Raw genomic sequence first — 27,203 nt, forward strand, 5'->3', positions numbered from 1 at the left:
ATGAAATGGTATGGTGTCTCTGGGAGGGTTGGGAGCGGGGAGTTACACTGTATAACTGACATGCAGAACAGTAGAATTGAAGCTGGCTGATGGTGATGTGGGTTCATTTTTGTTTTCCTGTCTACTTTTTTATATCTTTGAAATTTTCCATAATAAAAAATTAAAAGGAAAAGAAACAATGAGATTTTTCAAAGCTCCTCATGACCACTTGAATGATGGATGAGCCATGGGCAAGGAGGTATTTATTGACTGGCTGTCAGCTGGGAGGGTTGAGGGCTGTTCTCCACTGGAGTTTGCTGGAGTGACAGACAGTGGAAGAGACTGAGTTTTCATGTGATCATGCTGAGAAACTCAAATGGCATGGAAGGAAAATGGCCCTGGGGCAAGGCAAGAGTAGCAGGTGTGGGACATGTGAAAAGCCTAGTGCTGGAGAGGCCTTGGTCACCCTTCCTGAGACCTGACTCTGAATGCACATGACTCACCAACCAGTTCCCTTACCTCAGCCTCATTCTCCCTTCACATTCTCCTCTGATGCCAAACCCACTTCTCCCCAGCAACAATGAAAGGAGATTAACATGATCAGAGCCTTGGGCTTGCCCTAAAGAACATGGTTCTACTAGTACTTTTTCTTACAATAAATACTTTTTTTGTAGAACATGATAAATCTTTTAGGCTTTGCAGGCTGTATATGGCCTGCAAATTGCTGATCCAATTACTTCAACTCTACCATTGTAGCAGGAAAGCAGTCATAGACAGTATGTGAATAAACAGACATGACTTAGATTCTAGTACAACTTTACTTACACAAAGGTGATGGGCCACATTTGGCCCATGGGCTATAGTTTGCTGAGCCCTGTTCTAGATACCAAGAACATTCTCAAATCCTAGTTTTGCATAAGAGCTAAAAACAATTAAATGAGCGTGAGTGGGAAAGATGGAAGGATGGATAAGGTTACGACCAGAGCAGAAATTTGGAAAATTGAGATATGAGAGTCTTCAGGGAATCTGAAGCCCATTCTAAGATGTGACCATTCTATTGAGTGATGGACATAAGGGAAGATGGGAGTCATGGAGTCACGTGGATTGGAGGCCATGGTGTTGGAGGTGTCATCAGTATGAATAATGAAGTATCTGAAAAGGCCGGTGGGGGATGGGTTGGGGAAGATGACAGCACGTCAAATCCTGGAGCTGTCAAGGGTGGTGTAGGAATATCCTAGAGGACAAAGAAGTGGCGGGAGTGGAAGTGTAGGAGTTAGAACTTGGACTCTGGGGGCGCCTGGGTGGCTCAGTCGGTTGAGCGTCCGACTTCAGCTCGGGTCATGATCTCTCAGTCTGTGAGTTCGAGCCCCGCGTCGGGCTCTGTGCTGACGGCTCAGAGCCCGGAGCCTGTTTCGGATTCTGTGTCTCCCTTTCTCTGACCCTCCCCCGTTCATGCTCTGTCTCTCTCTGTCTCAAAAATAAATAAACGTTAAAAAAAAAATTAAAAAAAAAAAAAAAAAAGAACTTGGACTCTGGATTCACAACTCTGCCTTCCAAACCAAGTTTCACCGTTTCCAGTTGTGTGACTCTGGATGAAGATGACTTAACTGCTCTCAGCCTCAGATTTTCCATCTGTAAAATGGTCTTTCAAGTAAACAAAGCTAGTTTCTTACCTAAGAGGAATTCTAGTGCCAACCATTAAGGGGATACCATTTTTCTAGTACTGATATGTTTATGAATAGGTATGTTCCAGCTATTTAAAAGTAGTTATTTATTTGTTCATTTATTTAGCTGATGTTTATTGAATGCTCAAATGTCCTCTAAAATTATAGAGCCCAGACATATTCATAAGCTGGTTGGCTACTGTTTATTGGATACTTTGTACCATGGAAATATAACACAGAGAAACATGGTACCTGTCTTCATGGATAGTTTTTGTGTATAGTTGGATTACAAAATGCATGTACTTAATTTATACTAGTTCAATGACATGCCTTTGGGGAAAAGAGAGAGAAATAAGATTTTTAAAAAACCAAGCTGTTCCCCTTGCCATTCCACTCTATAGGCAAAAGCATAAATAGGGCACATGACTCAGCTCTTTCCTTAGTTGTTCCCAGTGTTATGTGCCCTTCATAACATGGGCAGCTCATAAGACATCTACATGCTTCTGTTTGTATGTCTGCCTACCCACATAACTACCTGCCAACCAAGCATTTATATAGTATGTACTCGGGTACTATTCTGAACAGTTGATAAATATTAACCTAATTTAACTTGTATGACAACCCTACAGAGTAGGAAATGTTGTTGTCCCCGTTGTAGTAGTCAGGCTATTTTAGGCCGAGTTGCAATCATAAACAATACTGAAATACTCAGTAACAGTTTACTTCTTGCTCATAAAAAGACTGACACAGTTTAGACAGCCCTTTTATTTATAGCTATCTGGAACATAATGATTTTTGAGGTCACTAAAGCAAAGGAAGAAAAGAGTGGAGGAGGCATTTTAGTTCTTAACCTTCTCAGCCTAGAATGTTCTTAACCTTCTCCCGTCTCCTGACAGAGCCTGACTCCAAACCAACTGCAAGGGAGGCTGAGATCCATAAGGGACACTGGATATTCCACGAGTACTGGCTGTCCCAGTGACAGCCATATTTCAGAGAAAAAACTGAGGCGCAGAGATGACTTACCTGCCCAGTCAGAAGCTAGCAAACAACAAGACAGGATTGAACCCAGTCAACCTGGCTCCTGAGTCCATGCCTTTAAGAACCTACCTCTTAGATCACCTGCTACTTAGAGTGATCGGTGCTAAGACAGGGAGAACACTGGCTATGTGACATTGATTGAAGGATGCCGTGAAGGGGAAATTTTGACTAGATGTGATTTTCATCTTATGGGCTGATTTCAGAGTACAGCTGTGGTAGAAGATACAACTCCTCTTTATATTATGTGTGTGTTAGCATTTATTGCCTCAGAGAATCCTATCTACCAGCCAGGGGAACCATCTAAAATGTGAGTTCGGCTTTATTTTAACGTTCTTGGTAAGACAAATTCTACCAAGCCCAGCTGTCTTTGTTGCGTGATGTCATTATATTGTCAGATCACAGCTGGTAGGTTGGGATCATTTGTCATGGATGGCTGCCGATCGCTTTTCACATAAATGACAGGCCCTTCTCCTACAGGTTCCCCATAATTTAGCATACTCTTCACTCTGTCCATGCGTTCTCAGTTACCCATTTCTTTTCCATAACTTTTTTTCCAAGTAACTGCATTTTTTGTAGCTATTTTATATAGACATTGACAACCCTTAAATTTTTTTCTTAGGTATGGGAAACCTGTGTGGCTCAGACAGTTAAGCGTCTGACTCTTGGTTTCAGCTCAGATCATGATGTCACAGTTCATGGGTTCGAGCCCCATGTCAGGATCTGTGCTGACCGCACAAAGCCTGCTTAAGATTCTCTTTCTCTCCTCTCTCTGCCCCTGCCCGCCTCAAAATAAATAAATAAACATTAAAAAATATTTTTTCTTAGGTTTATAAAGATAACTAAGATTTATCACAAAGAAAATAAACATATTTGTTAAATAAACTATACAGTGAAAAGGAAATGTTTAAAATCAAGGATAATCATAGAATTAAATAACTCTACACGTAAAAATCTTTCAAAAGGATGTTTCACTCCAAAGTCAGGAACACGGCTTTTATTTTGTCTTCTAAATTATTTTGTAGCTTTCATATTGTCTACAGAGTTACTTTAAGAATTAAAAACAATTACAAAACTAAAGGGTATTTATTCTACTTTTTAAAAAAATTTTTTAAAGTTTATTTGAGAGACATAGAGAGAGAGTGGGGAGGGGCAAAAAGAAAGTGAGAGAGAGGGAATCCCAAGCAGGCTCTGTGCTATTAGCAGAGCCTGATGCGTGGCTCGATCTCACAAACCATGAGATCGTGACCTGAGCCGAAATCAAGAGTCAGACACTTAACCGACTGAGCCACCCAGGCACCTCTATTCTACTTCTTTTTATTCCATTTCTTGCTTCCTGTGGTAGACATTTCTGTTTTTCCCCACCCTGCACTGATTTCCTCCTCCTCCTCTGGGTACGGAACTCCATGTGACACAGAGAGGATCATGTTTGTCCTGTTCTCAGTCCATGTGGACAGTGAGCTGATTCCCCCTCTGGCTCTGGGTTGGGGATGTGACCCAGGCCTGGCCAGTCAGACCGTTGAATCCCCCTGACTACTATAGTTGCTCCCAAATTGTTTGAATTACTGATAACCCCAAGATTTTTTTTAGGAAGCAACCAGGAAGCTCTTTTCCTTTAGACTTACTTTAGACTCTCTCTTTTCCTCTAGACTTGGAGCTTTGAAGTCATAAGCCTTGAGCTGCTGAGGGCAAGCACCTAAAGAGGTTGTGCCCGAGATAATAGTGGAACTGAGAGGTGGCCGGAGCCTGAGTTTCTGTGGCATTGTTTTGGGCCTCTCTATCTGGCCATGCCTAAAGCTGACTCTATCCCTTCCCTCTTAGTTAATCCTTTTTTTTTTTTTTTAATTATTTTTTTTGCTTAAGCCCATTTGAGTTAGGTTTCTTTCTTTTTAAGTTTTATCTATCTTATTTTATTATGTTTGAGAGAGAGCACGCACAAGTGGGGTAGGGGCAGAGAGAGAGAGAGAGAGAGAGAGAGAGAGAGAGAGAGAATCCCAAGCAGACTCTCTGCTGTCAGTGAAGAGCCTGATGCAGGGCTAGAACCCACGAACCATGAGATCACGACCTAAGCCGAAATCAAGAGTTAGACACTTAACTGACTGTGTCACCCAGGTGCCCTGAGGTAGTTTTCTATTACTTGCAAATGAAAGAGTCCTGATACGTGCTCTGACATGGTATTGCCCCAACTAGCCTCCAGTATTCCAACTTAGCTTTGTCTAGGTTCTGTTACTAAACAACCCTCAAATCTCAGTGCCTTACAATGTCAAATGTTTCTTCTTCCCCCTTTTTTATGTTAGCTGCATATCACTTTTGGCTCAGCTCCATGTCCCTTTTCATTCTGGGACCCAGGCTGAAGGAACAGCCCCCTCCCTCCCTCTCATGACAGAGAGAGAAGGGCAATGGCCCATCTACGCAGTGGCAAACCTTACTTCTGCTCACGTTTCATTGGCCGATACAAGTCCATGGCCAAGCCAAATAGCAGTGCTATAGGGAGGTTGACACCACCCCCGGCAGAGACTGCAAGGCATATGGCAGAGCAGAGATATACAATTCTTTTTTTCCAGGGAGAAGAGTAATAACTGAGACCAATAACACAATGTGCTACATGCTCTCATGAGAGCTTAATGAGGGTGTTTTCTTCCCTACCTTTCAACAGCGGTGGGTTACATCATATCTTCTGATGCCTTTCCTCCTATTTATGAATCTGGCATCATCCTCTTTTTTGTTATAGAGTCGTGACTCAACCAGCCAATCGGAAACAAGGAAATTATTTGCTATCATATTGAGAACAAGAAAAGTTTCACTTTTATTTTGACCAAAAGGAATTGGTCAGATGCATTTGCAAAAAGAAATCACTACACAAGCACAAGGAACAAAAGTGCCCTGCTGCCTATCTGGTCCCATGTCTCAGGGGAGAAGGCTCATGAAAGACATCATTAAAGCTGAGACCTTCAATGAAACAAAGATTGTGTTTTAGAAAAGCTTGCTTTGGGTGAAATGTCTTTTCAGCAAATTTCAGCCCGTGGACAAAAAAAAGAAAAAAAAACTATAATACTTTCATGTCGATGAAAGGTATCTTATGATCAAAAGCTGAGGTGAAAACAAAAGTGTCACCGTGCCATTTGAGGACAAGCACCAGCCATTCGTATGATGGTCTGTTTGCAAGAAGGTTAATAATCTGAAGGAAAATGTTCGTGCCTTCTAAATGGCACAGGAAACAGCATGCATGTTGCACTAAGGATCATAATTAAAAGGTGGCATGGCAGTAAATTTGCTGTCGTGTCCTGTTGAAAGGAAAAAAATCTTTTAATTTTATTTTGTCTTATAGATGGGTAACTTCAGAGGCTAGGAGCCTCATGAGGATAATAAATCAACTTTGCTCTTTATATTAGCATTTGTCTTCAAATAGGAAGGAAGGAGAGCTGTTTCCTGAATTCAGGACACGCTGGGATGCGTAAATCCACTATGTGCTTCTTTCTCGCTGGAGGTTTGGCATGTGGGTAGCCCTTTTCTCTGCGGCACACAGTCCTGCTTCCTTCCTTTCTTCCTGTTGTTTCTAGGTGACTCTTTGGTAACAAGCCCAGAGAGCCTGTTCGAGGCAGCACGGGTTCCAGCCTGAGCTCTGCCATTTATTAGTTGGGGTATTAGTTTCCCATAGCTGCTTAATAAATTACTACAAAACTGATGGCTCAAAACAACACAGGTGTCGTCTCTTACAGTTCTCGGGGCTAGAAGTGTAAAACCAATTCCTTCCAGAGCCTCTAGAGGAGAATTTGTTTTCTCGCCTTCTCTGGTTTCTGGAGGCTGCCTGTACTCTGGAGGGCCCATGGCCCCTTCTTTGCCTCACTCTGACCTCTGGTGTCCATCATCACAGCTACTCCTGTGGTGTCATCTGCGGCTGCATCCCTGTCACAAAGATCCTTGGGACTATATCATTGGCCCACCTAGATAATCTGGGATAATCTCAAAATCCTTTCCTTCTACAAAGTCCCTTTTGCCATATAAGGGGACGTATCCATTCAAGAGTCTGGGGATTGAATGAGGACATCTTGGGGAAGTGTTATATAGCCTGCCACAGTCGGGCAACCTGGAAATAATCCGTTCGCCAGCCATGCTCCTCTCTCCTGTTACTTGGGGATGACATTGCAGGGTTGCCATGAGGTCTAAGATGGTGTCAGAGAAATTGTCACAAGCAACAGAAATTTAAAGGCTACTTAAGGAAAAGGGTATATACTGAAAGAAAAAAAGGATAACTCACAAACGTGAAGGAAAAGGCGAGGACCTGGCCTTAGAAAGCAGGTGTAGTGATCCAGGAATCATAGACCCATGTTTTCTAGACAACAGTGCCGGGAAGAATACTATAGTCTCTGCCAGTCCACTCAAGATTCACATTCTAGGGAAACCGCATCTATTTCGCTAAGCTTGGCTGTCAGGTACACCCCTCGGTTACTGGAGGGTGAGGTGCTGTGACCCACATTCCCCACCCCCCAACACAGGGAGGTGGAGGTGTCAAAGCAAAATCTTGAGGGCTGATAGATACCACAAGAAGGGGCAGGGTCTGTTGAGCAGATGAAAATTAAAGACATCCATTGCAGAGGGCTCATAGGAGGTCTCCAAAGAATGATCGTTTTTATTGTGTCCTTAATCTGAGGAGAATGGCAGTCACTACTTTAGTAGTATGAAACGTGGAGGGCAGAATAACCAAGCAAGAGAAAGACCAAATATCTGCTCCGCCACTGATAAATCCTGACATTAAAGAAAGTTCTGTTTTCTTATCTATAATAATATGCATTCATTCAAAAACACCTACTGAATGCCTACTCTTTTCCAGGTACTTTTCTCGGTACCGTAGATAGAGTGGAGAACAAGAGAAAGTCATGGCCCCCATAGGGTTTACATTTTAGTATAAAGACAATCAATAACTAAGCTAACAGATAAGCATATTGCATAATGCAAAGAAGACCCAAGTGCTCTGAGGAAAAATGAAGCAGCGTAAGTGGATAGAGCATCCCAGGGCTGGGGTGAGAGCTGCCGGTGTTTAGAGAAGCCAGGGAAGGTGCACTTCTTTAAACAGGAAACATTTGCACAGGGGTCTGTAAGCCAACCTTACAAAGATCAGAAGGAGGAGTGTTCCAGGTGGAGAGAACAGCCACTCTGAAGGCCCTTGAGATAGGGAACAGACTTGGCTAGTGAGACGAGGAGATGAGGGAGGCCAAAGCCGGGTAGACAGTGAAGCCAGAACAGTGGGCTAGGCTGTGCCCAGCTTGGGTGGGCCTTTGGGTACCATGGTAAAGATTAACTTTTTTCCTCTGAGTGTGATAGAAAACTATTGGAGGGTTTTTAGGAGAAGATCGAGGGAATCTGATTTATCTTTTACAAAAGATCACTATGGGGGCACTTGGGTTGTTCATCTGGGGTTAAGGTCCAACTCTTGATTTCTGCTCAGGTCATGATCTCATGGTTTGTGAGATCCAGCCCAGGTCCAGCTCTGCGCTGACAGCGTGGAGCCTGCTTGGGATTTTCTCTCTCTCTCTCTCTCTCTCTCTCTCTCTCTCTCTCTGCCCCTCCCTCCCAAAATAAATAAATAAATACACATTTAAAAATAAATAAATAAGATTACTCTGGTGGCTAGCAGGGAAGTTGACTTTAGTCACCTTTAACAATGCAAGTGGTCAGTGGGGAGGCTACTGTAGGCAGGAGATAATGGCAACTCAGAGTTCAGGAGGCAAGAAGAGGCTGTATTTGGGATATTTTGATGTTGGAACCAAGACTTGTTGATGGATTGAATGTGTGGTGAGAGAGAAGTCAAACATGGCTTGGAGATTTCAGGCCTGAGCAACTGGCTGAATGAGGAGCCAGTTACTGAAATGGAGTGGCAGAAATTAGAGTTCTGTTTTGAAAATTTAACGGCTTTATGGATAAATCCCAAGTTTTGGGGAGTAAAAATATGAAGCTTTCTTTTTATTTTTTTCCCCAGTAACTGACCCACTGTATCACGGTGGGTCTCCCTTCTGTCTGGGAGGCAGCCATTTAAATAACTTTTTGGCCAAATTCCCTAACTTCCTGGTCACTCTCTGTTTTTAGATGGTCTCATTTCACTGTTTGAATTCATCCTGTTTAGTTTTAAATCTTTAGTTCTCAGTCTCATCCTGGATGTACACCTCGTCTTCTCCCCTTTCCCTAGCTCCAGCCATGCTGTCAATGACTCAGGGGTCCCTGAACTTGGAAGGTGGACACATTGCCTCTCTATTTTCATTAGCCTCTAACTGAAATTTAGCCTCACTTTTAATTATGAGCATGGGCAACGAGCTTCAGAAGAGTCCATGGTACCTGTGTCTTGGTCACTAATAGTGATCAGATTTTTTCACATCCCGATACAGTAGTTGCAATGGTCTTGAAATATCGTTTACACATGTCACTTCTTCTAAATTACAGCAGTTAATTGACATGCCATTAGCTCTTCTTATTTACTGCATACTCTAGAAACACATATGTTATTATGTCACCTCCTGGTTTTGTTTTGTTCTTTATTTATTTTGAGAGAGAGAGAGCACATGCACACACATAAGCAGGGAAGGGGCTGAGAGAGAGAATCCCAAGCAGGCTCCATGCCATCAGTGCAGAGCCTTTAGGGGCTGGAACTCAGGAACTGCAAGATCATGACCTGAGCCAAAATCAAGAGTTGGACACTTAACTGACTGATCCACCCAGGCGACCCACCACCTGTTTTTGGTCTTTTTTTTTTTTTTAGTATTTTGAAAACTGTATTCCAGTATAATTGGTTTGCTTTGCTTTCATATTTTAAAAAAGTATTATTTGGGGAGGGGGGGGCGATGTGCCTGGATGGCTCAGTAACTTGAGTGTCCGACTCTTGGTTTCAGCTCAGGTCATGATCCCAGGGTCGTTGGAGTGAGCCCCATGTCAGAGTTTGGAGCCTGCTTGAGATTCTCGCACCTCCCTCTGCCTGCCTCCTCGCCCCCGCCACTTGTGTACTCTCTCCCTCTCTCTCTCTCTCAAATTAAAAAAAATATATAGGGGCGCCTGGGTGGCTCAGTCGGTTAAGCGTCCGACTTCAGCTCAGGTCATGATCTCGCAGTCCGTGAGTTCGAGCCCCGTGTCAGGCTCTGGGCTGATGGCTCAGAGCCTGGAACCTGCTTCCGATTCTGTGTCTCCCTCTCTCTCTGCCCCTCCCCTGTTCATGCTCTGTCTCTCTCTGTCCCAAAAATAAATAAACGTTAAAAAAAAATTTTTTTTAAAATATATATTATTTAGAAAAGAAATCCAAGCTGCCAGTGTAAAAAGGGATCCATGACACAAACCAAGTTAAGATCCCCTGCCAGAGATTTGGAAGCCGTGAAGAGGGAGGTGGTCTGCTCTTCTGATACACCCACCCTTGCTCAGGCTCACTCTCTGGAGGGGGAAAAGGGAGATTGGGAAGGAGGCAGGTCTCCCTCAGGTTTTCGTTGAGTCACGTTAAAGAAAACATGTAATCCATTACAAAGAGACTAAAAAACACGGCAACCTGGACCCGTTTATCAAAACGCATCAAGTATCACAACCCTGACTTTCAACACGGTTATACTTTACAGGGTGGGCACCTGGCCTTGTCTCAATCTTAGGTGAGCTCTGTTGACTAGACCCATATGCGACATCCAGTGATGGGGCTGGTAAGATGGGAGTCGATTCTGTGTTTAACTTAGGAGAGTGATTCAGCTTGATGCCAGGGTAATACCTGCTTGTCGGTCTCTCAGGGTGATTAGTGAGGGGGCAGAAGCCAGATCACATCCTAGTAACCATGGTTTCTGAATGCACTTTAAGGCCACTAGAGAGTAATGCAGCTGGCTCTACCCTACTGATTTTCAGAGTTGTTCCTGACATCACAGAAAATCCTATGAGATTCCATCCTAATGGCTGGTCACCATATATCTGGGTGCGTCATTCCAGATAACCTTTGTTGTACTTCTTCCAAATATTTGAAATTTATTACTCAAGACTGATGATGCCTCTAACACAGAATGTTTGGGAAACCAGTTAAGGCCGGGCAGGGACTGGATAATCTCTTTTGCTGGATAGGATGGGTAGTTGTTATTAAATACTTAGGCCCTAGAAAGGCTTTATAAATGATGATTGATTTAGGGCCTGTGTCATTTTGTAAATGGCTTGGCATCAGGGTTGTGCTTTCGTGTTCCAAGAAAACAACTTAGTCTCTTACCTAATGAAAAGTGGATAGAATTTGGATTCCAAGATTCAAGTTTCAATATAAAGCAAGCTTTTCTGCTTTCTGCTTTATTTTGTTTAAGTGCCACTTTGGGATGGTCCCTCTTGTTTTAGAACTGGATGTAGAAATTAACAAAGATGAACTTTCCAGAGTCCCTTGTATATTTTGAAATCGTGCTGCATCTCTTTTAGGTCCTGCAAATCTTTTACTTAGCACCCAAAAAGGGGGAAAGAATTGTGTGTGTGTTTATGCATACACACAGAATCAGAAAAATAAATGCTTGTTCTTTCTCAGAATTATAGCATCGATTCCTATGTTCAAATATATTTGATTCACATTTAAGAAAAAAGGAAAAAGACATGACAAATGAGCATTACCAGTAAGACAAGTCTTGGAAACATACTCAGTGGTACTGTTTTGCCCGTTGAAACATGCAAACCTGTCTGCTCTGGGTTATGTCCCATGTAAGCCCTTGAGGAGGGAGCCTGCCCGCCTTCTCCTGTGACTGACATGGCACCTCCTCCCCCTTCCCAGTTCCCCAATGATGAGAAGCTGCCTCTACTCGATCTCTATTTTTATTTGACCTGAAGCCAGTTGCACTGATTCCAAAAGAGAGAAAAGGGCCTGACATGGCTTCTATCTCTTCACGCTGGCCTGCTGAAATGATTGATAATTCCCAGGGACTACACTCAGAAGATTAAGTCCTTTTCATTTGGCTCTCTCATACTTATTCTTGGTTTGGGAACTAGACAGCACCCCATTATTTAGCCATGAAAGCAAGGATGTCACTAAAGGTGGCCTCATATTACTGCTTAAAGGCCTATTAGAAATCTCATTTTGCTTTTTGGAGATTCATTGTCATGCAAAGCGGTTCGAGGTTTCATTACTGGTGAAAGCCCTTTGTTGGGCTGGCCCAGCCTGTTGTCCCCAGATTTGCAGGTCTCCTTTCCTACTGCTATTCCAAAACAGGAATACTGTTACTTTGAGGATTTCATGACATCAGTAGAGAAAAACATACTTAAGGCAGGGAAATTGCAGCCGAACAGAAAGGCGCCATCAAATCTCCCCTCCGATACAAGTGACAAACTCCACTTTGTTCTGCTGTCCTGACATCGGATTTCCCTGTGGAGCGTCAGACAAATGAATACCTGCCAAGTTATTACTGTAAGAATTAATGAAGAGGGCATCTTCTATGATTACGGCTTTTTTCTCCCTCCCCAGTTTTTTCTTCTAGGCAAATGACCTTGTTTTCTTCTATTAAACACGCACAGCTGCGAGACCCTGAATTCCACATCAGTGACCTTCTGAGCTGTCTTCTCTTCCCCTTTTAGGCCACCCCCTGTGCTTCCTGGGCCAAAAGATTCTCAGCAGGAAATGGTCTGTGACCTTGAATGAGTCACTTCACACCTCTGTGCCTCAGTTTCTTTGTTCTAAAAGAAGGATAACCACAGCTAATATTACTTTTATTTATTATCCTTACTAAGATTGTGAGGATTTAATGAAATAATGTATGGAAAGTGCTTAGGACACTGTGCCAGGCAGAGAGCTCCTTCCACAAACATTTATCAACTACCCACTAGAAATGTCAGTTCTCCCTGGCTTTGACTTCTCTGGTTCTGGAATAATTCCTAAGTGCTGGGACTGCCAAGAGGCGCAGACACGGGCCTGGTCTCTGCCCTCCTGGAGCCTGCAGTCCGGCTGAGGATTAGGGCATTAATTAGACAACCACACGGATTTCTATCTCTGAATTAGGCCAAGGACTAGGAAGGAAAATTACACAGAGCTCCACTGGGTCCTAACCTAAACAAAAAACACCTTTCCATAACACTGGAATGGAGATCAGAAGAAAGAGTTAAGAGTGAACCAGGAGGAGTGTCAGCCCTCTCACCCCCAACCTTAGATTTTGAGCAAGTTAGGAAAAGGTACTCCTACCCCAGGGCAGATGTGACCCCAGGCCATGAGCATGGCTTAGCGGGCAGAGCATGGGCTGGGTTTCAGTGCGCTCTGGCCCATCTGCTGGGTGTCCTTAAGCAGCAACCTGCACAGCTATACGGCTGCAGATAGGAGGATATTGGAGGCAGAGGAAAGGCAGGGTCTGCAAAGACCATGGGTGGAAGGGCACTTTTGAAGAGATGAAAAGGGCCACCATGGCTGGAGCACAAGGAGCCAGGCTGATAGGAAGGAAGTCCAGAAAGCTCTCAGTAAATATCAGCTAGTATTAATGCATGATAATATTAGTCTCATAAATCCATTGCCAACACACCAAGGTCTCCTTAGAAACCCCAAGGTCTCTCTAGAAGCCATTGATTTTTAACTAGTGAAGGAGAATTGCTTCAGGGATGTGATTTGTTGGTGTCACACAACTGAGACTTAAAGAATAAGGACAGTGGATGAGTAGAGACATTTGATGTGGAAAGCAGGGAGCCGATGTGTCTCCGGTGGCAAGCCTCCAGCAAAATATGAATGCTCCATTGCAGCCCAGAAAGCCAGATATTAGGTAAGAAGTGAAAAACAAAAACAGAACCAAAAAAAAATAAAAAATAAAAAAAGCCACCACATCATGCAAGTGAAACTGGAAACAGGACGTTAGGGAAAGGTTTCTGTCATTTTGAGGGTGTAATTATCTCTCCAAAGAAGTAGAAGACTGTCCTTGACTTGGTCTCTTCGAAAGGACCTGCCCAGCCCAAGACCCAGAACCTGGCAACAACACTGTGCTCCCTAGAAATGGTCTTAATACCCCCACGGTTCTTCCTGGCTTTGATTTCTTCGATTCTGGAATAATTCAAAAGCACACATGTTCATTCAAACAAATACACTGTATGAAGGGTGGGTTGTTGTTGTTGTTTTTAAGTCAGAGTTTAGGGGGAAATAAAACCACACATCCTGGAGAATCACGCATTATTGCCACTTAGCTTTGCATTCTCTGCCAAGCTGGGCATCTGCGAGTGTTTGCTCAGTTGAGGTCTGGTGTTAGCAGAGCATTGTGAGGGCAGCCCGGGCTTTGGGATCAGATGGGTTTGGGCTCAGATCCCTACTAGGCCACCTACAAGCTGTATGACCTTGGGTAGCTTAGTCAACCTCTCTACACAATGGGAGTTAGTATAAATTCAAATGATGGTTATTAGGGAGAGATCTGAGGCCAGGGCATTTAAGAACCCCTTACTTGCAAAGTCATTTCCAGGGTTCTTGCCTTGAGATCAGCCTCTATGACCCACATACTTCCAGAAGTTCATTTGTTTGAACTATATCTAAAAAGACTTAACTTGGCTTTTCAGCGGTAGCTGTGCTTTAGAGAAACATAAGGAACCAGAATTAAGTCATACTCATAAGATCTTGTCAGGAGTTAGTATCTCTATGAAACTTTTAGGGAAAAGAAAAGAGCATTTAGCCATGATTTTTAAATGTAGTATCTGTGATCAAAAATCCCATCACTATCTGCACAATCTAAAAAGAGCAAACAGTATCAACTGACCCAGCACTTGACATATTTTATTGCCTATTAAGATGTAGTAGCAGAACTTAACTTAAAAATACGCTTGGGGTGCCTGGGTGGCTCAGTTGGTTGAGCGTCCGACTTCAGCTCAGGTCATGATCTCACAGTCCGTGAGTTCGAGCCCCGCGTCGGACACTGTGCTGACAGCTCAGAGTCTGGAGCCTGCTTCGGATTCTGTCTCCCTCTCTCTCTGCCCCTCCTCCACTCATGCTTGCTCTCTCTCTCTTTCTCTCTCTCTCAAAAAGTAAATAAAAATTTTTAAAAGTGTTTTAAATAAATAAAACATTCTTTAAAAAAATATGCTTGAATTTAAGCCACATTAAATTGTAATGTGCACACAATTTATCAGAGATAAATGCCAATATTTTGTTTTCATCTCCCTTCCATAGGAAGTTGGAAAAAGAGCCCTTTATTAAGCGTCAGTCATAAGGCAGTATTTAAAAGTCGCCCTTACTGTGTCTCTTGTTTTATGTCTACACAGCCTTATGTATGTGGCACCTTTAGGAGTAACATGCAGCTTTAGCAACCTGAGCCTTTCAAAGCAGAGCAGGTTAATAGTGATTTAAGACTTTGCTGGTTAAAAGCAAAACCAAACAAAATCCATCTTCGATTTTAAAACAAAACACGCTAACCCAGCTTAAACTTTTCTATCAAAAATGGCATTGTTGCTTTCTAAGAATGGAAATGGATGAGGCACTTAATCAGAGAGGCCATTATGTTGTCAAAGGCCTTGCTGAGACTGAAGGATGGATTCTCAGGGGCATATGACCATTTTATTGCTTTTCAGCCCACGCCCGGCAATGCCACTCTCCCTCCTGCTGACAGAAGGAGAGGCAGCACTGATCATTCAGTCCTTCTGGAGAGCCTATCTGGTAAGAGTCTTGTGCAATTATGGCGTTTGGCCTGGTGGGGAATTTTTGTGATGCAGAGTGCCCATGGGAAAACTGTTAGATGAATTTGAAACAGAGGGTATTATAGCTAACATCCAAACCTCAGAAATAGGATTCTCTGTAAAATACATCTCAAAGAGTGGTTTAGTATTTTTACCAAAGCTTCTTTTGCAATTATCATGAAAAGTCCTCGACAGCCTTTTAATGTTGGATCGACTAGCCTGTATTACCTAAAAAATAATATTATTTACATACAGAGAGCAATACATGTTCGTTTTAGAAAAAGAAAATTCAGATAATTCAATTAGAGAAAAAAAAAATAGTTGAATTGCTGAAACTGTTACCCCAAAATAATCATTGTTGGCATTTTGCTGTAAAACTTTCCAAACCTTAAAAATCTTGATGGGTGAAACAGGTAAAGGGGACTAAGAGTACACTTATCTTGATGAGCACTGAGTCATGTATGGAACTGTCATGTCACTATATTGTACACCTGAAACTAATATAACACTGTTATGATAACTAAACGGTACTTAAAATTTTTTTTTAATTTTTTTCAACATGTATTCATTTTTGAGAGACAGAGAGAGACAGAGTATGAGCAGGGAAGGGGCAGAGAGAGAGGGAGACACAGAATCAGAAGCAGGCTCCAGGCTCTGAGCTGTCAGCACAGAACCCAACGCAGGGCTCGAACTCACGAACTGCGAGATCATGACCTGAGCCGAAGTCGGACACTCAACCGACTGAGCCACCCAGCCGCCCCTTAAAAGTTTTTTAATTAAATAAATGAAAAATATAAAATTTGAAAAATCTTAGAAGACAGAATAACATATAGACACTTATCATATGCTAGAAGTAACCTTTTCTTTTGAGACTTGTCTTTTGTAGCCATTTTCCTATTGGTTATCTCCAGTTTATCATTATTATAATAAATGCTGTCATACATATCTTTGTGCAGCCATCTTTGCACAATTGTCTGGTTGTTTATGTAGGACAAATTCTAGAAGTGGAATTTCTGGGTCAAAAGGTAAGTTCTTTTCTAAAGCTCCTGATCCATATTGTCATGTGGCCCTTCCGGAGGATGTACTTTGAAAAATTCTTACCAAATATACATATGAGAGTGGCCTGTGTATCTTGTGCTAAAAAGTATACATTCTCCCCAATTTTTTGGCCACACATCAATGTTAAGAAGCTTCCAATAAACATAAGCTCCTATTCTAGGTAAAAGCGTGTCTCTACCCAAGTCTGAGTGTTAAACATCAATGGAACTAGTTTAGATTTGATTTCAGAGGTGGTAAACATTGCCACAGAGAAAGGTCTCAGTGGACTTACACGGAGGCCAAACATCTCCATGTTGACGCTCTCCTCAGAGCTGCTGTAGGAGAAGTAGCCTGAGGTGAACATGCTGGCAAATGGTTGTCCAGGAAGAAATTAGATGAATTCTAATGAGATACAATTAATAAATCAATAAGCAAAATATTTGTTAAATGTTAAATGGGACTGTTCTTTATTATAAGCAGCTTACTGTTTCAGGCAATATTGTCCAGTGAACACAGGGCTCAAAGTCAAGTGTGAAGGTTAAATAATAGATTTGCACATTATAAGGAGCAAACTTGTTCCCAAAGAGTTAAAAGCCAGTAATAAAACCCTCTGTGATATGTCACGATTTAGATATAATTTTTAACTACATAGGTTTTCAGCATTTCCTACATATTTTATAGATATGGTCTTTGTCCTTCTGTAATTGACCATCAGCAGGTTAGTTTAAGTCCAGTGATGTCCAACCAAGGTGAAAGATTCCTGGCTTCCACATGCTTTTTGAGTTCCACCTTTGCCGTCAGTATATTTCATTTGTGAGACTTGAACTTGTTACACTAGCATTAGCAGTTTTACTTTTCCATTTTCTGATCCTTTTAATGAGACAGTAAGAGCCAAATGCAATAAAATAGTGATTTGCAGATTTTGTTTCTTTAAAACAGCAAAGCCCTTTCTTCAAATCATACTCAGAAGCCTGAATTGTAATCACTATGTTAACAGTAAAAGGGGATGTTCTGTCCCTGATTCTCCCATGCAGTAATAAGACTTTCACACACAGGGGGCCTATGTTATGGATACAGCATGAGAAACATAGAGATCTTCCTCTACTTATCATGGAGTTACATCCTGATAAACCTAGTGTAAGTTGAAAATGCATTTAATATACTTAACCCACTGGACATCATAGCTTAGCTTAGCTTAGCCTAACCTATAAATGTTCTCAGAACACTTACATTAGCCAACAGTTGGGCAAAATCATCCCCCACAAAACCTATTTTATAATAAATTGTTGAATATATCATGTAACTTATTGAATACTGTACCAAAAATGAAAAATAGAATAGTTGTTTGGGTGCAGAATTATCCTCAGTGTATTGGTTATTGACCCTGGTGATCACATGACTGACTGGGAGCTGTGGTTTGCTGCCTCATGAGAATATTGTATAGCATATCACTCACCCGGGAAATGATCAAAATTCAAAATTCGAAGTACAGTTTCTACTGAAGGCATATGGCTTTCATGCCATCATAAAGTGTAATCGTAAGTTGGGGACTGTCTGTAGTCCTTAAGACAGCTGAATTCAGCTTATCACACCAACGAACACTGCCATATAAAAAGATGTCAAAGTGACCCAAAATTTAACCGTGGCTATAGTACCATCATCACACTAGTGATATAGTACCTCACAGTACTATAGATGTTTACAGGTCAGTTTATACTGTGTGAGAGTTCAGGTTGTTCAAACCCAAACATCTCCTGTGCTAAAAATATATTACTAAAGGTCACCAAGTGAGGGGGGAAGATCCTAAGTTGTTGCCAGAAGGAAAAGAGGTCTGATATATGGGATGACCTTGGAAGCTTCCACAAAAAAGGAAGGACTTGGTCTCAGCCTTAAAAGAAAGATGGAACACTGGATTGTCTGCTGGGACCAAGATGATATCCCAAGGGGAGGAAATTGTGTGTGTGTGTGTGTGTGTGTGTGTAAAATACCAATTTTATTAAAACATACTGTATATTTTTATGGGGCGCTTGCGTGGCTCAGTCATTTAAGCATCTACCTTCAGCTCAGGTCATGATCTTGTGGTTTGTGAGTTCAAGCCCTGTGTAGGGCTCTGGGCTGACAGCTCAGAGCCTGAAGCCTGCTTCAGATTCTGTGTCCCCCTCTCTCTCACTGCTCTTCCCCTGTTCTCTCAAAACTGAATAATCATTAAAAAATTTTTAAAAATGTACTGTATATTTTTGACAACTACACACACACACACACACACACACACACACAAAGGATAGGAAAATATCTAAAGGGAAACAGAGCAATCTGACAACAGTGGATAACTTGGAGTAGCTGGGAAAAATTTGAGAGACCGTAGCCTTATATACACACTGAACAGTTTTTACAAACAGGCTATAGTATAATTTTCATTAATTTCAAATTTATTTAAACCATGTTTTCATGTCAATGGATGCAGAACACAAAATCCAATGATTTTGTTATTTATAATTAATAAATTAACCATTAATTTATAATTAATAAACATGATTATATTACATTATGATAAAAACACTCAATAACTTCATAAAGGGTGGTCACAAAACTCCACAGCTAACATATTTAGGGAGAAAGGACTGGGTGTTTTCCCCCTAAAATTGGGAACAAGACAAAGATATCCTCTCTACTTTAGTTCAACATAGCGCTAAGGAAATTAGGCAAGAAAAGAAAGAAAAGGCATCGGATTGGAAAGGAGGAAGTAAAACTATCTCTATTCTCTGTACAGACATGATCTTCCATACAGAAATTCCTAACTAATTCACACACACACACACACACACACACACACACACACACAAAAGAACTAATAAACAAGTCCAGCAAGGTTGCAGGATACTAAATCAATATACAAAAATCAAGTGTATTTGTACATACTTACCAATGAACAAACTGAAAATGAAATTAACAGAACAATCCCATTTGTAATAGCATCAAAAAGAATAAAATACTTAGGAATAAATTTAACAAAAGCACTGCAAGACTTATGCTGGAAACTGCAAAGAAATTTAAAAAGACCCAAACAAAAGAAAATACAAAAATACAGCCTGTGTCCATTGATTGGAGGACCTGATGTTGTAAAGATGGCGGTACAATTTGATCTGCAGGTTCAATGCAATCTCTATCAAAATCCCAACTGCCTTTTTTTTTTTTAACAGAAATTAACAAGCAGATCCTAAGTTTCATATGAAAATATAAGAGACCCCAAATAGCCAAAACAGTCTTGAAAAAGAACAAAGTTGGAGGACTCACACTTCTCTATTGGAAAACTTACTGTATATCGCTTCTCGGCCTTTTGGCTAAGATCAAGTGTGGAAAACTTACTATAAAGCTACAGTAACCAAATGCTAGTGGCATAAGGACAGGCATAGATCAATAGAATAGAATTGAGAGTCCAGAAATAACCCCTTAAATTTATGGTCAATTGATTTTTAACAAGAGTGCCAAGACCATTCAATGGGGGAAAGAATAGTCTTTTCAACAAATAGTGATGGAACGCCTGAATATCCACATGCAAAAAATCAAGTTAGACTCCCACCTCGTACAATATACAAAAATTAATCCAAAATTAATCAGACCTAAATTAAAATGCAAAAACGGTAAAACTCTGAAAACATAGGTGTAAATTTTCATGACTTTGGATTAAACAACAGTTTACGTAACAAAAAGCACAAGCAACAAGAGAAGAAAAGCACATCAGACTTCATCAAAATGGAAAACTTTTGGCTCCTAAGAACACCATCAAGTGAATAAAAAAGTCAATTCACAGAATGGGAGAAAATATTTGCAAATCTTGTATCAAATAAGGGCTCAATATCTCGAATATATAAAGAATTCTCACAACCCGACAAATAACACAATTACAAAACTGGCAAAGGATTCAAATACACACTGCTTCAAAGACTATATGCAAACCCATGAAAAGATGTAGGAAATGTAAAGCAAAACCACAGTGAGATACCACCTCACACCCACCAGTATGGCTAGGATCCAAAAGACAACAAACGTTGGTGAGAGTGTAGAGATCTTGGAAGGGCTCACACAGTGCTGGTGAGAATGGAAGATGGTGCTGCCACTTTGGAAAGCAGTTTGGCAGTTCCTCAAAAATCTAAAAATTGAGCCACCACTCCATGACTCTGGATTCCCACTCCTAGGTATATATTTAAGGTAACCGAAAGCATCTGTCCAAACACTTGTACATGAAGGTTCACAGAAGCATTATTCACAGTAGCCGAAATTGGAAAATAATCCAAATGTCCACCAACTGATGAATGGATACATAAAATGTGGTACATCCATGTAATGGAGTGTTACTCAGCCATCAAAAGGAGTGAAGTATTGTTACCTGCTACAAAATGGGTGAACCTTGAAAGCTTTATGCTAAGCAAAAGGAGCCAGACACAATAGGCCACATAGTCCATTTAAGTAAAATATCCGGAATAGGTAAACCCCTACACAGAAACCAGATTAGGGGCACCTGGGTGGTTCAGTCTGTTAAGCGTCCCATTTGGCTCAGGCCATGATCTTGCAGTCCATGAGTTCGAGTCCCGTGTCAGGCTCTGTGTTGACAGCTCAGAGCCTGGATCCTGCTTCGGATTCTGTGTCTCCCTCTCTCTCAGCCCCTCCCTTGCTCTCTCTCTCTCTCTCTCTCTCTTTCTCTCAAAAATAAATAATAAAGATTAAGAAAAAAAATTTAAAAAGACACCAGATTAGTGGTGGTCAGGGACTGGAGGAAGAGAAGCATTGGGAGTGACTGCTAATGGCATTGTTTTGGGTGATAGAATGTTCTGGAATTAGTGGGGATGGTTGTACAGCTTTGTGAATAAAAAGCACTGAATTGTAAACTTTAGAAGGGTGAATTTTATGTTATGTGAATTCTATATAAGGAAACAAATGAGGGGAGCCTAGGTGATTCAGTCGGTTAAGCATCTACCTCTTGGTTTCAGCTGAGGTCATGGTCTCATGGTTCATGGATTTGAGCCCCATATCTGGCTCTGTGCTGACAGTCTGGAGCCTGCTTGAGATTCTCTCTCTCCCTGTCTTTCTGACCCTGCCCTGCTCACTCTCTCTCTCTCTCTCTCTCAAAACAAATAAATAAACTTAAAAAAATAATAAACACATGAATATTATGGGGAAAAATACAAAGCAAGGCACTTTATTCCTTTTAACCATGTGTTCTTCTGACACAGGTTCTTGATTTGGGGCCTGGATTTGTGAATAACAGTGAGGTATCCTATGACCAGAAAAAGGGATTTTCAGGAATTCGTGAAGTGTTACCTCATAGCTGGCAATTGTACAAACTCTCTTTCCTTACACACTTGCATGTAGTTTCACTGCACTTACCATGAAGGTTTTGCAATTAATGAAAACCTTTACTTGTACTTTCTTAAACACCATGAAGGAAAAATATAGTCTCCCACAAAATTTGTTCATATGCTAAAATATACATAACATGAAATTTACCATTTTGGGGTGCCTGGGTGACTTGAGTTGGTTAACCGTTCCTACTCTTGATTTTGGCTCAAGTCATGATCCCAGGGTCATGAGATTGAGCCCTGCATCAGGCTCCCCACTCAGCGTGGAGCCTGCTTAAGATTCTCTCTCTCTTTTTCTCTCTCTTTCCTTCTGCCCCTATCCCCCACTCATGCTCACTCTCTCTCTAAAAACAAACAAATAAATTTTTTAAAACTATAAAAAAGAAATTTACCATTTTAACCATTTTTAGTTGTAGAGTTCAGTGACATTAAGCACATTCACATTGTTGTACAGCCGTTACCACCATCCATCTCCAGAACTTTTTTCATCATTCTAAACTGAAACTCTGTGCCCACTAAACAATAACTCCTCCCTATTCCCTCCTTCCCCCAGCCCCTGACAACCACCCTCCTACTTTCTGTCTCTAGGATTTGACTACCTAGATAACTCATATAAGTAGAATCATACAGTCTTTGCCATGACTGGCTTATTCCACTTCGCATAATGTCCTTAATATTCATCTATATTGTAGCATGTGTCAGAACTTCCTTCCTTTTTTTATTATATTAAAAAATTTTTTAGTGTTTATTTATTTTAGAGAGACAGAGCGTGAGCAAGGGAGGGGTAGAGAGAGAGGGAGACATAAAATCCAAAGCAGACTCCAGGCTCCAAGCTGTCAGCACAGAGCAGGACGCAGGGCTCGAACTCACAAACTGAGAAATCATGACCTGAGCCGAAGTCGACGCTTAACTAACTGACTGAGCCACCCACACACCCCAGAACTTCCTTCCTTTTTTAAGATTGAATAATATTCTTGGCAGGAAGTTTTAAAATCCAGAAATCTGACATCCTCACTTATCATAAAACTAGCTGGACATATCATAAAAATATATTTTAACCAACCACATTAAAAGAAATGTCACATGGTATGAAAAGCTATGTGGGGGCGCCTGGGTGGCGCAGTCGGTTAAGCGTCCGACTTCAGCCAGGTCACGATCTCGCGGTCCGTGAGTTCGAGCCCCGCGTCAGGCTCTGGGCTGATGGCTCGGAGCCTGGAGCCTGTTTCCGATTCTGTGTCTCCCTCTCTCTCTGCCCCTCCCCCGTTCATGCTCTGTCTCTCTCTGTCCCAAAAATAAATAAAAAAAAAAACGTTGAAAAAAAAAAAATTTAAAAAAAAAAAAAAAAAAAGAAAAGCTATGTGTACTGAGCTATTCTTGGTAGCTGTGACTTTATAATTAGCCATATAAATAGATTCCTGGTAGTTATTACTAGATATTAAACACATCTGTAAAAGGAGACATGCTCTTATTCCTTCTTTCAGAACACTAGAGTAATGGTTAGTCTAGATTGTTTCAACGTGCAAACTGAATTTTTTAAATCCATTTGGATACTGTGAATGAAATCTGGTCCTCTGGACACTCTCCTTTCTTTCTTTTTTTTTTTTAATTTTTTTTTTAACGTTTTATTTATTTTTGAGACAGAGAGAGACAGAGCATGAACGGGGGAGGGGCAGAGAGAGAGGGAGACACGAATCGGAAGTAGGCTCCAGGCTCTGAGCCATCAGCCCAGAGCCCGACGCGGGGCTCGAACTCATGGACCGCGAGATCGTGACCTGAGCTGAAGTCGGCCGCTTAACCGACTGAGCCACCCAGGCGCCCCTGGACACTCTCCTTTCTGAAGTGTGATTGGTCATAAGCTGCCACATCAATGGTTCTTCTGCTTATGAAATACTAGATAGAATAGGTAACAATTAATAGAGAAAACTCTGCTCTCCTGTGAAGTTCAAATGAAGTTCTGATGGGCCATAAGGATTGAAATTTCCTTAATGATTTAGGACAGAGAGACCAGATAAAACCATTGAATATTGGTTCTGTCTAAATAAGCTCCAGGTGTTTTATGCCTTCTGCCCATTTGTTTATTTTATTTTGTCTAACTCCGCCTAGACTCCAGTGTGGCACACAGTCTTCCCTCTTCCCAGGATCAACTTCCCCTCTAGGCACTGTGACAACTGACAATCACAAAGGCTACTAATCATTACCATTTTTGTTCATTTGATGAACAATACAGAGCAAGGTTGCTCCAGCAGCGCCTTTGTGGCTTTGCAGGAAAAAAAAAAAAAAAAAATTGGAGATCCTGATCTCCACCTGCAGAGAACAATGAGAATCCGTGCATTTATACTTTTGTCTGTTGTGCAATGACCTGGGGTGGATGAGGTGCCCCCAAGAAGAAATAGCTTGCTGTAAACGAAGAGCGCATGTTTAAAGTCGGACACTCCCCCGCCCCCTCACCGCACAGGTGGGTCTGTGTCGGCTTGGACACTAGAATATTGTATCCCTCTGGCTACAGGGATTAGTTCCTGATGGGCAAGACCTAAATCAGGCCACTCACACCTAGTGAAACTCCATTCTGGGAGTCTTACAGTTGTTCACACAGTGCAGCAGCTTGCTTTGCATGGGGGTCTCTGGGAGGCCCAGCTGTCTGCAAACATCTTGCCACTGTGTGAAGAACCCGATGGAGAAGTGACTGCAGAGGCGAGAGAGATGAGAGACAGGAGGGAGCTGAGCCTTTAAGGCTGTGGAACATCTGGATTCAGCTGTACAAATGAGTCTCTTCCAGAGGGGTTTCTGTCACAGTAGGAGTCCTGACAATGATAATTTTCAAGATAAAAAGTTCTAGACTCTTGATTAGTTGCACATTAAAGAGGATATGGACACAAAATAGAAACCTGGGTTCACTCGTACAGAGAAACTATGTCACTTTGTCCCAGGGAAAGACTGGGGCCCATATCGGCTTGCCCATAGTTGGGAAGGGGAAGCCTACCCCAAGGAGCAAAATTTTCTTAGGCACATATATTGTTTTTATTGCTTAAGTAATAGATTTCCATTGTGGAAAAAAGGATAATACATATAAGTTTTTAAAAATTCAATCATGTATTCATCCCTTTAGAATTTTTCCTATTCATTAGGAAGTTTTTGAAACAAAATTATGATGATAATCACTGTTTTGTGCCTGCTTTTTCCCCTTAATGATTATATTGGGAATATCCTTCTTTGTCAGCACACAAAAGTCAGTTTCACAAATTATAATGGCTCTATAATACATAATTTATTTAACCATAGCTGGACATTCTAGTTTTCTCTACTATGTAACATATATTATGAAAAACATCCTTGTTCATATGTCTGCACCCTTATCTGATTTTCTCTATGAGATTAATTGCTAGAAGTAGGATTGATGGCTCAAAAAGTAAGCACCTTTTTTCAGAGTTTTGACAATTATTTCTATATTATTCTCTAGAGAGGCTGGAGACTAGCCTGTAGATATATTTACATGCACCAGCAATATAGACAAATATGCCCTGCTGTAGGTCTAGACGGGAGAGTGAAGAGAGGAAGAGTAAGAGATTGGGACCATAAAGTATGTTGAGGGAAGTTGAAGTTGCATGGACTGTGCAAGAGGGTATGAACAGGTAAAGGCAGTGTGACCAGTTGTGTGGGTTGTACACTGCACAACTCTGTCTAGGGAACACCATTTGCAACCAGTACAGCAGATCTCTGAGGCTTCACGAAGCCTGAAAAGTGATGATTGAGCAGCCACTTGTTATATCTAGATATCTCTTGGCCTATTCTGGTAGCTGGAGGCTGAATAAGTAAAGCTCTACCAGAACCAAAGTTATGATACAGGATCAGAATTTTCTTCATGAAAGTGTATGACATCTTTTAGATTAAGTAAAATGTAAAATAATCAATACTCAATAATGTAGTAATTATAAAGTAAAGACTGGGCATTTACTCAATGCAATATTATGCCGACACTAAAAATAATAAACAGAGCATAGTGACAAGATGGAGATTGCCATAGTATATTAAGTGAAGGAAGAATAAAATGTCTTATATATATATATGTATATATATATTGTTTATAATTATGTTAAAACAAGTGCATGTAGATAGTGCACAAGAAACAAATATATAAAAAATATTGTAGTTGTTCAGAGGTGGGATGAGGGTGACGTTTTTGCCCTCTACTTTTTTTTTATTTTTCAAATTATCTATTGTTTTTATAGATAGAAACAAAATTATATGTTATTTTTACAGTGGAATAAAAACATGTATAAATGATTCTTTTTTAATGTTTATTTTGAGAGAGTGAGAGCATGAGCAGGAGAGGGGCAAAGAGAGGGAGAGAGAGAGAATCCCAACTAAGGGCCAGGCTTGAACTCATGAACCATGAGATAATGACCTGAGCTGAAACCAAGAGGCAGTCGCTTAACCGACTGAGCCACCCAAGTACCCGTAAAAACATTATTTAAATAAAGACTTGGAACCCTACATTTAACCATGATCCCTTTTCCTCTTTTCAAATTTGGCATCATTAAACTATTATTCCTCAGCCTCTTTAGGGCTCTGTGTGTGTGTGTGTCTTTGTGTGCGTGCACGTTTACACACACTTGTGTCTATGTGTAGAAAAGAACTAGGCTCAAATGATTTTTTTGGGTTGCAAGGAAGTTTGATTATTTTGCCTATAGCTCTCCTGTTACAGTCTTAATTAACAAGAAATAACAGACCACAAGTCATTTGGAGAACTCTTTGATTTCATGAACAAAGAAAGCCTTTCACAGCACATGTGTTAGACTTCACTAGAGAAAAACCCATTGGATCAGCCAACAGTTTAAAAGGCAGGGGAGAAATATTGGCATTTCCCTCTTTATTTTTTTTTTAATTTTTTTTAACGTTTATTCATTTTTGAGACAGAGAGAGACAGAGCATGAATGGGGGAAGGTCAGAGAGAGAGGGAGACACAGAACCTGAAACAAGCTCCAGGCTCTGAGCTGTCAGCACAGAGCCTGACTCGGGGCTCGAACTCACAGACCGTGAGATCATGACCTGAGCTGAAGTCGGCCGCTTAACCGACTGAGCCACCCAGGCGCCCCGGCATTTCCCTCTTTAGAGCATTCTGAAGATTGTAAATAAAAAGTGGTGTGTGTTCCAAAAGAACTGAAAGTGGGGTCTCGAATAGATATTTGTACACCCATGTTCCTAGCATTATTTGCAATACCTAAATCGTGGAAGCAACTCAAGTGTCCATCAATAGACAAATGGATAAGCAAAATGTGCTATACATATGAAATGTAATATTGTTCAGCCTTACAAAGGAAAGAAATCTGTAATGTGCTACAACGTGGGTGAACCTTGAAGACCTAAGGCTAAGTGAAATAAGCCAGTCACAAAAAAGACAAATTCTGTATGATTCCACGTTATAGGAGGAGCTTAGAATAGTAAGAATCATAAAGACAGAAAGTATAAGCGTGGTTGTGGGGCTGGGGAGAGGGTAAATATGGGAGTGTTCAGTGGGTACAGACTTTCA

At 41.2% G+C, this 27,203-nt stretch overlaps 1 protein-coding gene across 4 annotated transcripts in view; it reads left to right on the plus strand.

The window, feature by feature from the left end:
• Positions 1–27,203, plus strand: part of IQCK (IQ motif containing K) — a 124,550-nt gene that overhangs the window by 39,471 nt on the left and 57,876 nt on the right. For 3 of the 4 annotated variants that reach the window (XM_019468747.2, XM_019468748.2, XM_019468750.2), the window contains one exon: positions 15,177–15,261. The exons of the other annotated variant lie outside the window; for it this stretch is intronic. In XM_019468747.2, the coding sequence (XP_019324292.1) occupies positions 15,177–15,261 (85 nt within the window). The remainder of the gene's footprint in view (positions 1–15,176; positions 15,262–27,203) is intronic. 4 annotated transcript variants of the gene reach the window in all.

Source organism: Panthera pardus, unplaced genomic scaffold, assembly GCF_024362965.1.
Source record: "Panthera pardus isolate Hobbes unplaced genomic scaffold, ASM2436296v1 HiC_scaffold_5, whole genome shotgun sequence".
NCBI classification, from domain to species: domain Eukaryota; kingdom Metazoa; phylum Chordata; class Mammalia; order Carnivora; family Felidae; genus Panthera; species Panthera pardus.